Source organism: Lipotes vexillifer, unplaced genomic scaffold (assembly GCF_000442215.2).
Source record: "Lipotes vexillifer unplaced genomic scaffold, Lipotes_vexillifer_v1.1 scaffold1783, whole genome shotgun sequence".
NCBI lineage: Eukaryota > Metazoa > Chordata > Mammalia > Artiodactyla > Lipotidae > Lipotes > Lipotes vexillifer.
In genome coordinates this window covers 1384745-1396344 of record NW_006777435.1, presented here as the reverse complement: position 1 = coordinate 1396344, position 11600 = coordinate 1384745, and the positions used below count along the sequence as shown (strand labels likewise).

General features: G+C 58.8%; 1 protein-coding gene across 2 annotated transcripts in view; it reads left to right on the top strand.

Annotated features, from left to right (window-relative positions):
* Window positions 1-11600, top strand: part of BCR (BCR activator of RhoGEF and GTPase) — a 100131-nt gene that overhangs the window by 46850 nt on the left and 41681 nt on the right. For both annotated transcript variants that reach the window (XM_007451044.1, XM_007451043.1), the window contains exons 2-4: window positions 3559-3725; window positions 9292-9396; window positions 9735-9920. In XM_007451044.1, coding sequence (XP_007451106.1) covers window positions 3559-3725; window positions 9292-9396; window positions 9735-9920 — 458 coding nt within the window. The remainder of the gene's footprint in view (window positions 1-3558; window positions 3726-9291; window positions 9397-9734; window positions 9921-11600) is intronic.

Here is an 11600-nt window from a genome sequence, read left to right as displayed (position 1 = left end):
TCCCTCCCCCTCCCTTTCCCCCTTCCCCTCTGGCTCTGAGCATTGGGTTGAGCCTCCTTCATCTCACTGAGCCTCTAGAAGCCATGGGATCCCAGGCCCATGCCCGCTTCTTTCCTGTGTTTGGCTTCAGCCTTGGGTAGAGCTTTGCAGGAAGTGCCTGGCCTCAGCGGCCACCGTGTCACCAGGTGGCCAGGCCCAGAGAGGTTTTCCCGCTGGGTGTTGCTAGCAGAGGAGGGGAGAGCAAGGCCTCTCTCTCACTTTGCTCTGGTTCTGGGGAGACAGTGGCTTTCCAAATCCCCAAAGAATGCACCTTGTGCTCAAGAGGAGGGGGACCCCTGTGGTGTGGGGACCTCAGGTATGAAAACCCTCCCACGGGGTGAGAGGAAAGCAGGTCCCTGTGTGCTGGTTAGAAGCGGGAAGAGGCAACTGAGGGCTTTCTTCCCGCCCATCACACTTGCATCGGAGCAGTCTTGGGGGATCAGTGAAATGAGGGGTGCTGAGTCCAGATGAGCTGGACAGTAGACTGAGCCCTCAGGTGGGATGCAGGAGGGGTGGCCATCCATCCAGAACTCAGGCTTAAAGGCATCAGTTCCTCAGATGTCGGTTTGGGGAGGTGTGTGCAGAGGGAAGATGGCTGGGTTTTTAGTTGTCAGGGAGCCTCCTCACTACGCCATGGCATCTGTTTGCAAATCTGGCCCCTCAGTCTCACCTGGTGGGGGTGAAGCATCCACGTCGGAGCCTATGGTCCCCCTGGACACGGGCCAGCAGACCCTCATGGCGTGGGGGGGATGACTTGGTTTTGCACCAGGTTGTAGCCGGGATATCGTGGAACCATCACGTGGTTTCACAGACATGAATTCTTACAGTCCTTGCGGTGAGCCTTGGGGCCCTGAGCCTGACCTTGAAGTTCTTACTGGAGACTCAGTGTTGATTTGACCTTGAACGTGAGCTCAGCGCAGTCCCGGGCCTGGAAATCAGGTGGCGTGCTCAGCGTTCTTCCAGGTGATAAAGAATATGTTGACTTTTTAAGATTGTTATTTTTTATTTTATTTCATTTATTTATTTATTTATTTATTTTTATTTATTTATTTTGCGGTACATGGGCCTCTCACTGTTGTGGCCTCTCCCGTTGCGGAGCACAGGCTCCGGATGCGCAGGCTCAGCGGCCATGGCTCACCGGCCCAGCCGCTCCGCGGCATGTGGGAATCTTCCCGGACCGGGGCACGATCCCATGTCCCCCGCATCGGCAGGTGGGCTCTCAACCACTGTGCCACCAGGGAAGCCCAAGATTGTTATTTTTTAAAAAACAGTTCAAAGGTTCTTAGGATATGTGGACGCTGGTAATTCTGAGCTAATGGAAAACCCGGGCCTGGAGGAGGAGTTGGGGGCACAGGATGGGACCTGTTGAAGGAGGTGGGGAGGGCATGGCCAGCCGCCCTAAAGAGTGACAGTGATGTTTTAGAGCTGAGAGGGCCTCTATCCATTGTCGAGTTCACGGGCCCAATTTTAAGTCAGCAAAACTGAAGCATGGACGGCTTAAGTGAACCGCACCATCTCAGGTATGCAGCCCCCTGGGCAAGACCAGAGCCCCTTGCTTCTGAGACATTCCCACCACGGCTTAGAGCTGCCCGCCTGCCCCACCTGGAGGATGAGTCCCAGGTTGCAGGGTCAGAGCAGAGAGCCCCGTGGCCCAGGGGGACCATTCAGGTTCACGGTGAGTGAGGCCTTGACAGCTGAAGCCTTCCGCCCGTGCCCAGCTCCTGTCGGAAGCAGCTCCCGTGGTTGGCAAGTTTCGAGTAGGGGTTGCTGTAATTTAGGAAAAGAAGGCCTCGTGTTTATTTTATTTAAACATGCAAACAAGCCTGTGATTCCCAGAAGGAAGTGGAAGCTGGAGTCAGACCTGTTTTGGAGGGTGGGGTACGGAATTAGGATTCTGCATTAACAGGGTTTTGTGTTTTTTAGTACAGTTGACCCCTCCCCAGCTGTGCTTGGGGATGCTGAGTGAAAGCTAGTTAAGTGCCTTTGCAAATTCTCAGGAGGAGGAGGCAGAACTTGACCATAGCCTTGGACTATCCTGCAAGGACAATACAAAACCCAAAGTCCAGGGGGTCTGTGGGTGATAACACAATGATCTTGGTAACTAAAGCCCCTATCATGGTCCGTGGATTAAGGGTCCATGGGATTAAGAGGTACCAGTGTGCCTCTGTGCAGCTCTTGGGGTCCTCCTGCTAACACTCACCCCAGAACTAGCCTCTACTGGGACCCTCCTGTGGACACATATACAGGCAGAACCCAGCCTGGCCTTCGCGGCCGGCACCTGAGTGCAGACACCAGGGACACGGGTGGATCGGCATGGCAACCAGCACAGTGCCAGGCCGGGTAGGGGTAGTGCAGGATCTCTGCCCTGGCTGTCTGCTGGAGTCCCATGGGAATCCTTTACAGCCACCAGGGCTCAGGCCACCCCGGGCATCTGACTCGGTCTGTTTTCAAAGCTCCCCAGGTGACGCTGCCCTGTAGCCAGGGCTAAGGACACCTGTTAGAAGGCATGTGACCAGCTGGGACCGGAGGTGGAGGAATGGGGTGAGGCAGAGGCATGGGAGGGAGCTGGGACTTTGGCCGTGTGGGCGCCCGCAGCTCGGTGGCCGGTCTTAGCCTGCAGTGAGCACCTGGCCAGTCCAGCCGTGGCTCCTCCAGGCTGCCCACATGGAAGGAAGTGAGAACAGTCCCCTTTCAGGCTCTGGAAGCCTGAGAGTGGCCCTGTGCTGGGCCCTGTGCCCTCCTGGCCTGGGCAGTGTTTGGTGGTGGCAGTTGTTGTAAACTGGTGACTGACCGCCCCGGAGGCCACCTGTGCTGTAGCCTTGGGCTGCTTGCAGGTGAGTCATGGTGACGTGACTTAACCCAGTTGGGATGACCTCTTGGAAATCCCGGGTGCCCTTTGGAAGGAGTAGAGAAGTGGCCCTCATGTGAGATTTGGAACAGGCTGGGCCATTGTAAGTTGATGTCCCAGTGAGGGGCTCCCCTGAATTAGAACAGTTCTGGGAACAGAGCTGCCAAAGGGCCAAGGGCTTGGAAGCACGTGTAGGCTTTGTGGTTTGGCCTGGGATGGGGCTGGCTGCCGTCAGGTGCCTGTAGGAAGGTGTTAGCTCTATAACACCCCCATAGGTGCCCCCAAATAGGGAGCCTGCTGTAGCATAAGCCACTCTCTGTGCTCACAGGGACGCTCGGCTGGGGGAGGCCTGCATCCTGTTTCCTGGCCCTGCACCTAGGTCAGCAGGATCAGGTCGGATCCCACAGACAAGGTAAAAGAATGTCCCTGACGTCAAGACACTAGCATTTGGGGTCCCCTCCCGCTGCCCCACAGCTGTCTAAAGCCCAGCCTCGTGTCGCCTGACGAGGGGGCTGCTGCTTCGTCCCCTCCTCGCGCTGCCGTCTTTGGGTGCCGTCAGCTGTGAAGGTGAGGTCAGCCTACCTGAGGCCCCTGTTCCACGCCTGTAGGTGACCGGTGGGGCATGGAGCCCCTCTCCTGGCTCTAACACAGGCTGCTTCTCTGCAACGTAGATGCACCATTTGGGACGCCGCCGGGGTACGGCTGTGCCACGGACCGGGCCGAGGAGCAGCGCCGGCACCAGGATGGGCTGCCCTACATGGATGACTCACCCTCCTCCTCGCCCCACCTCGGCAGCAAGGGCAGGGGCAGCCGGGACGCACCGGAGTCCACCAAAGTGGTGAGTCCCGGGGTGGGAGGGCGGGTGCCAGCAGTAGCAAGTGGGTGATGGGACAGCCAACAGTCGGAAGTCAGTCACTAAAGCCCTTATTCCCCCATCTGGTGCGTGGGGACCGCCTGCCGGGAGCATGAGCTGGGGGGTCGTGGGGCTCTGTCAGCGGGGCATGGACGAGGCAGGCAACCGTGCTGAGGCCCAGAACTTGGCTGCCGTCTAAAGCAGCGGAAACTGGGGTGGTGGCCCCAGCAGGGTATTGAGCAGGATGGTGTCCACACCCAGAGCACTGGCCCCCTTTTGCCAGAGGAGATGCTGACATGACTCATCCACTTTCCAGGGTCTTTCTCCTGAGGTCTCATTGTCATTAATGATCCCACCATCACCTCCACTCTACAGATGGAGAACTGAGGCCCCGAGGTCCATGGCGAGTGCAAGCTGGCACATCCTGCAGGTGCCTCTCTCGTGGGCACACGGCTGGGGTGGTGGTAGAGCTGGTGTGCCAGCCCAGCCTGGCTCAGTGTCCTCACGCTTCCAGCGGTCCCACGGCTCAAGCGGGCACTTCTGAGGTGCATTAGGGCCCATCCGGGCACCCCTTTGACCTGTCGGGGGTCTTTCCTTTTGGTCTGAGAGGGTGCTGTCCTTGGGGAACCTCTGTCTTTCTGGTCCCACTGTCCCTGAGGACAGATACCTTCCCCCTCTGCTTAGCTTGTTTCTGGGTAATCTCCACTCTGAGTTTAAAACTGAGAGAGAGGGACTTCCCTGGTGGTCCAGTGGTTAAGACTCTGTGCTTCCACTGCAGGGGGGACGGGTTTGATCCCTGGTCGGGAAACTAAGATCCTGCATGCCACATAGCGCAGCAAAAAAAAAAAGAGAGAGAGTGAGAGGACTCTGCTTTTCCCTGTGGCTGGAAGCTTAGCTTTTCACTGCAGTGGCCTCTCCGCTGGGCTGGCGCCTTAGCTGCAAAACTACTCCTTTCTTTAGCTTTTGTGATTTCTGAAGACCACCGTGCTGGGCAGGCTTCTCGTCCTGAAACAGGGGTGGGAGGGGAGCCCATGTGTAATGCATACCTCCCTCATGCAGCTTCTTACCAAACAGCCAGTTTCACCATTTTACAGACGAGGAGACTGAGGTTCAGAGAGGCAAAGTGACTTGCTTGAGACCATACAGCTACCAGATCTGAAGCCTTCCCAACCCCTCAGCTGACAGTCTTTCCCTCAACTGCCTTGCCTTTTTTGTTTTGTTTTGTTTTGTGGTACGCAGGCCTCTCACCGCTGTGGCCTCTCCCATTGCGGAGCACAGGTTCCGGACGCGCAAGCCCAGAGGCCATGGCTCACGCGCCCAGCCGCTCCGCGGCATGTGGGATCCTCCCGGAGCTGGGCAGGAACCCGTGTCCCCTGCATCGGCAGGCGGACTCCCAGCCACTGCGCCACCAGGGAAGCCCTGCCTTGCCTTTTTTTGATGCATCCCCTTTCTTCCCGCGTTGTGGGTGTCACTTGGTACAGACAAGCATCCTTACGGCTGAGCCCTGAACTTGGACAGTCTTTCCCTGTCCGTCTATGGTCCCTGAGGGTTGTCTTCCCCCCGCATGACCTTGCTCTACTTAAGGCCCCTTGAGGAGGCTGCTCTGCCCTCCCTGTGCCCCAGGCCCTGTGCGGCTGGATGCCCACCTACTTCTCCCTGGGCTCCTGCCCTCAGACCCCTGCCACACTGACTTGGGGTTCTGCCCCCACCTTTTAGCCCCCAGTTGAGGGGCTTATCTGCTGTGGAGCCTGTCCAGATCCAGTTGCTCACCCGCTCCTGCCTCGCAGAGCCCACAGGCATTTCTCACGTTACACACGAGGCAAGAGGCTGCACCTGCTTGCCAGGCCTGGGGGCTCCAGTCCCCAGCAGGCCACCTGGCCCAGAGAGGTGTCAGGAAGCACCTGGGTGAGATGGGGACTTGATCAGAGGAGGGCTGCACTGTTTTGTTCCAGAAGCCCCGTGGTTAGGTGCTTGGAGCCCCAGGGTGGGCACCCTTCACTCCGCTGGAGACAGGCACAGCCCTGACTTTCTGGGTCCCCCGTCAGCTCTGCAGTGAGACGTCCTTCTTTCATCTTTGATTATGGGTTTGAAGACGATGCAGCTGTCACTTTCTAGCACCCACAGAAAGCATGGTGGTCTTGAGGTCAAAGCTGCCTCATCCCCATCGGCCGGGGGGGGGCCCCGCTCATCCCTGTCCGTCCCTACCTTCCCGGTAGGGCTCATCCCCGGCTGCCAAGCTTGGGCCCTTTGAGCGGTGAGCTGTCAGGAGGACCTTCCTGGGGACTCCATGGCAACTTGGGGGCTCGGTGGCCTCCTGGGGTGCAGGTCAGCTCCGTGCATACCCGTCCCCGGGGTGGGTAAGGGGTCTGCAGAGGCCAGGCCCCGCCCCCGCCTGGGGCACTGTGGAAAGGATGCAGGTGGCCGTGTGGGGTAGCTCCTGGTGACCGAGGCTGTCCCAGCGCTGAGCGTCAGTGACATTCTCCATCCCTGGTCGTTCTCAGAGGTGCCTGCCGGTCTTGCCTGTGTTTCCCCTGGACCCATGACTATGCAGTGCCAGCCAGCGAGTGTCAGGATAAAGATGAGGGTCTGGGCATCACCCCTGGCTGCTCTCCTGTGGGGAGGCGGTGTCCTTTGTTCTGCAGCTGTGCTGACCACCACATCCCAGCCAGGAGCAGCCCAGCCCTCACGGCCCAGGTTCTGCACCCCAGTCACCCCAGGCCCCGGGTGGGGGTGGGCCTGGCAGCTGGCTGGCGGGTGGCAGTTCTGTTCCCCTGGGTCCCTGCCTCAGCTTCCCTACCTTGTTTTGCCACGCCCAGTTCATTTTTTATTTTTTATTTGTTCTTTTAGCCTCAGGGCTGTGTTGCCTTGCCCTCTCCGCGCCCGGGCAGCAGTGAGAGGCCTCCTTCCTTCCTTCGTCCACTCGCCCTTTTCCTCCAGCCTCGCGGTCTACCAGACCTCCCCCCGCGGTCTACCGTCTGGACTGGGTGCATTCACGCGCCCTTCCCCGCGCTGGCACATGCCGAGGTGGGGTTGTAAACATTGCTGGTCCCCGCCCTGGCCTTTGCTCTCTCTTCTGCACTTCCCCTCCCCCCCCCCTCCGGGTGGGGTGGGCCAGTGTCCAAGCCGAGCCGAGCCGTCCCTGTCTGCTGCCACTGGCCCGTTTGAGGCTCAGGAGAAGGTTGTAGTCTGAGGAGAGGTGCCCTCGCCCCCGCCCATACGTTCCCTTGAGCTGGCTGCGCCCTCTGGAACGGAGAGCTGGACGGGGCGCTGCCCTGCCTACGTGCCTTTTCCGCCCGACTCTCCAGGCCGCGGCGGTGGGAGCAGCCCCACTGGCCGTGCTCACAGTAGTGGGGTTGTTCCCGGGCACACGAGCCTTCACCCTGGACCCGCTGGGAGGCACGTGCAGGGTCCGCGCAGCGTCCGCTGGGAGCTTGCTTCCCCGAGGTGCCTGCGCTCGCGACTTGGCCTCTGTGATCTGAGGTGAGAGGAGATGATGGGATCCCTTCACCCTGCACATCTGTGCTGATAGTGGTGGCACTGGGGGCCCAGAGCAGGCTGCATGGATGGTCCTAGACCCCAGGACCCACTTGTCTCACGGACAGGGGTTCCCTGGAGGGGCCCTTGGAGCTTTGTAAAGATGCAGCCAAGCCAGGGCCCAGCCAGCGGTTCTGGATCCTCTCATTGGTTGGTTTATTCTGGGTCTTCGTGGAGCACCTGTGTGTTCCGGGCACTGTGCCCCAGAGGCTCCCACCCTTGGAGCCGCTGCCCAGCGTGGTCTGGACTGGGGCTCTGGTGTGGGACATGGGTGTCCTTTCCCCGGAGTGGCTCTAAGCCAAAAATCTGATGGCTGTCCCCCATGTGTGCACACACAGCTGTCTCCCATTCACCCACAGGGTGGGAAACCAATGACGGAAAGCGCAGGGCTCTTACGTCCCCTTCTCTGGACACAGGGCCCCAGACGTCTGGCGCCTCCCTCAGACTACAGTGAGGCCGGTCAGCACAGGCCGGGCAGAGGGAGGGCAGCTTCAGCCTGGTGGAGCACAGGCCATGGGCACGGCCAGCCTGACACCAGATTGCCTTGTTGGTGGTCCAGGAGCAAGTGAGGGGTGTGGCCAGGAAGTCGATGAAAACAGCAGTTTCATTGCCTTTGGAATCATCAGCTGTATGAGTTTCCTGGGCATCTGTAATAAAGTGCCACAGACCATGTGGCTTAAACAACAGAGGTTGATTTATCCCAGTCCTGGAGGCTGGAAGTCAGCAGGGTTGGTTTTTCCCAGGGCCTCTCTCCTTGGCTTAGAGATGCCCGTCTTCTCCCTGTGTCTTCCCACTCCGTGTGTCTGTGTCCTCATCTCTTTCTCTTGTTCTTGTTTATATTGAGGCACTGACATATAACATATTCGTTGTAGGTGTACAACATAACGACTTGGTATATGTATATATTGTAAAATGATCGCTAACCGTAAGTCAACATCCATCACCACACGATTACAAATTTTTTTTTCTTGTGATGAGAACTCTTAAGATCTATTCTTTCAGTAACTTTCACGTATACGATACAGTATCATTAACTATAGTCACCATGCTGTTCATTACATCCCCAGGGCTTATTTATTTTATAACTGGAAGTTTGTACCTTTTGATCGCCTAGTCTCTTCTTAGAAGGATACCAGTCATTTCGGACTAGGGCCCACCCTAATGACCTCATTTTAACTTGATTACTTCTCTAAAGACCCTGTCTCCGAACACAGTCACATTCTCGGGCACCAGGGACACATCGCCCCCATAACACCATCACAGCTAGGGATGGAATGTGGTCTTCCAGCCATCTTGGACCCTACCCCCTGCATCCAAGGGCACGTCAGCTCTGTGCTTCGGAGGCAAAGGCAGCAGAACATCACCCCACATATAGTAGGGGCGTTTAGTAGTAGGGAGGGGGGGACCTTGCCGTAGCCCACATGTATGCAGGTCCAGAGTCTAGAAAGCAGGCTCAGAAGAGCAGGTTCAAGGGACAAAGGCCCTGAACCCAGGAGATGGGGTTTCCCTTGGGCAGGTGGCCACAGCCCCCTGCCCCACCACTGTGGCTGGGAGGGAGGCGGTGCTGCCCGGGCCTGGTCGGTCCAAGGGTCAGGTGGCAGTGGCACAGAGGCCGGCGAGGCAGGTACCGGGAGAGGAGAGGGGAGCTGCAGAAGGAGTCGGGGTGGCTGTGGGAGGGGCCCGACACCCCCTGGGCTCAGCCTCTTCCAGGACAGCCACTCCTCGGTCACGGGTAGAAGGTGTGGAGAGAGGCCTTGCCCACCCTGCTCAGCTCCAAACTGCCCGTTTCCTGGTGTCAAGACCAAGGGTGGCCTTTGGCTTAGCTGGATGACCATCCAGAATTTGCAGCGACCACAGTCGAGCTGACATGCCGGGACCCTCGTGCCTTCCTAATTTAATCCCACCTGGAACCTTCTCGGGAAACTTGTCCTCAGGTTGACAAGCCGGCTTCCTCTCTGAGAGGGGCCGCCTCAAGCACCCTCCCCCGGGGTCTGACTTTTGTCCGTTTCTCCTGCAGAGTGAGCTGGACTTGGAAAAGGGCTCAGACATGAGGAAATGGGTCCTGTCTGGAATCCTGGCTAGCGAGGAGACTTACCTGAGCCACCTGGAGGCGCTGCTGCTGGTGAGGAGGGTGCAGGGGCTGAGCGGGCAGGATGGGCCCTGGCGAGCTCTGCTCACGCGTCCCAGGTCCCAGGTCAGCCTGGCAGTAGCCCACCCTCCCAGGATCCTCGACACACCTGTGGGCAGGCAGGACATGCCACCTCTGTGGAGGTTGGGCCTCCCCAAGGGGCAGTGGATGCCAGTGAAAGACTCGGGTACCAAACCAAGCGGGCTTTAAATTTTTATTGTTAATGCAATTTTAAAAATAAAAGCATGTGTGTCACGGGACCACAATGTACTTGACAAGTGGCGAGCCCTGACACCTGTGCTGCCCCACCAGTCACCTGTGCCCTCTTCCAGCCCATGAAACCTTTGAAGGCTGCTGCCACCACCTCTCAGCCGGTGCTGACGAGCCAGCAGATCGAGACCATCTTCTTCAAAGTGCCTGAGCTCTATGAGATCCACAAGGAGTTCTACGACGGGCTCCTCCCCCGCCTGCAGCAGTGGAGCCACCAGCAGCGTGTGGGCGACCTCTTCCAGAAGCTGGTGAGTGACCCGGAGCAGGGACCCGGCAGCCTCCTGGGGGTGACGGGGTGACGGGCGGGGGCCAGGCCTCTCCCTGAGCCTGGTGCCACCTGCGGGCGAGGCTGCTGAGGGCACGATGGGGAGGGAGAGTCCTGGACACATCTTACTGCCTGGGATGCCGAAGGGGGGCTGTGGGGAGGGGGCGCCGCCACAGCACCACTGCTGGACCCCGCATGAAAGCGAGGCTTCCCTCCCTCTGCTGGCCCCAATGACATCTCTGGTCCTTTCTGGGTCCGCTCAGTTTTACTCAAGGTTCCCAGTCTCCAGACTGGTCCCCTCTGGACCACAAAGAAGCCGCTGCCCTGGGGACAGGACTCAGACTCTGGGCAGGGGTACTGGGGCAGGCAGAGCCTGGAGGGGCAAGCACAGGTGGAGACAGTGGGTGTTTGTTGTACTTTATTTCATTTTTGCAGTTCTTTGAATTAAAGACTCTTGAATTAATCAAGAATTAAAAAAAAAAAAAGTAGAGTGGGGAGGGAAGGCTGTTCAGTAAAAGTCAGGGTCATACGAGAGGAGCCCTTGGGTCCCCAGGGGGTCCCTGGCTGAGGAAGTGATGAGAACAGGCCTTCCGTGTGGCCCCAGCTCCCGCCGCAGCCAGTTTGGGGACCTGGAGGCACATTTAATATTAGCGACTGTGACAGCAGCTCCCTGGATCCTTGCAGGAATCAGGACGTGTCCTGTGGACAGGCTGGAGGAAGGCAGGAGGGCTGCCTTGTACCTGGGGACGGCCATGCCGGGCTGTGAACCGAGGGACCGTGAGGCCGTCTGGTCCCCGGGTAGTGGGTTCAGCTCTGATCAGGGGGCTCAGGGGGGCCTGTGGGTGCCCTGTCTCAGCGGAGCTGAGGCAGCCCCACCAGGCAGGTCCCGTCTCCACCCCGTGCAAGTGAGGAGGCCGAGGGGCAGGAGGTCACCTGCCCAGACGGTACCCCTGGTCTGTCTGCCTCCAGGAAGAGTGCTTTGCCCCTGCCTTCAGGGGCATAATACTGGAGGGTGGGTGGTGCTGGATGACAGAACAAGGGTTTCTGCAAGGGCTCAGTGGGCCCAAACTGGCTGGGAGTCCATTCGGCAGACGTAGCTCTGGATCCCTGGTTACAGGGAGGGAGAGGCGGCTGTGGGGGCAGGTCAGGGACCTTCTCTGGCCATTTGCTGACCTCGGGGCCCACGAGGAGCCAAGGATTCGGCTTTTAAAAAGTCAACGGGATTAGGAAAATCTAGTAATCAGATGAAGCGGGTTGGTGGACCCCTTGGCACTGGCCTGGCCACCCCCGGAAGGGACCAGGCTTGGGTGAACACTGAACTGAGACGTGGGTAGCGCAGAACTTGTCCCAACAGAAGGGGTGGTTGAGGGACCTGAGGATGATGGAGAAAACTCTCAGACGGAGCTGCCGGATTGATGTTTGTCTTCCAAGGTGTGAGGTGCCTGTGTGAGGAGGCCCCCACCTCTGTGGGTCTAAAGGGGGAGCCAGTCTCTTTAGGTGGAGGCTGGTGGGGCATGTCTCTATATAAGGGGCAGCAAAGAGGCCACCTCCCAGCACTACGAGCCCCCATCCTGGGATGCCCTCTAAGGCGGGTGCTGGGTAGGCCTGGGTGACCGGGACTCCACCTCTGAGGACCCCTGATCCTGATTAAAGGGTTGCCCGG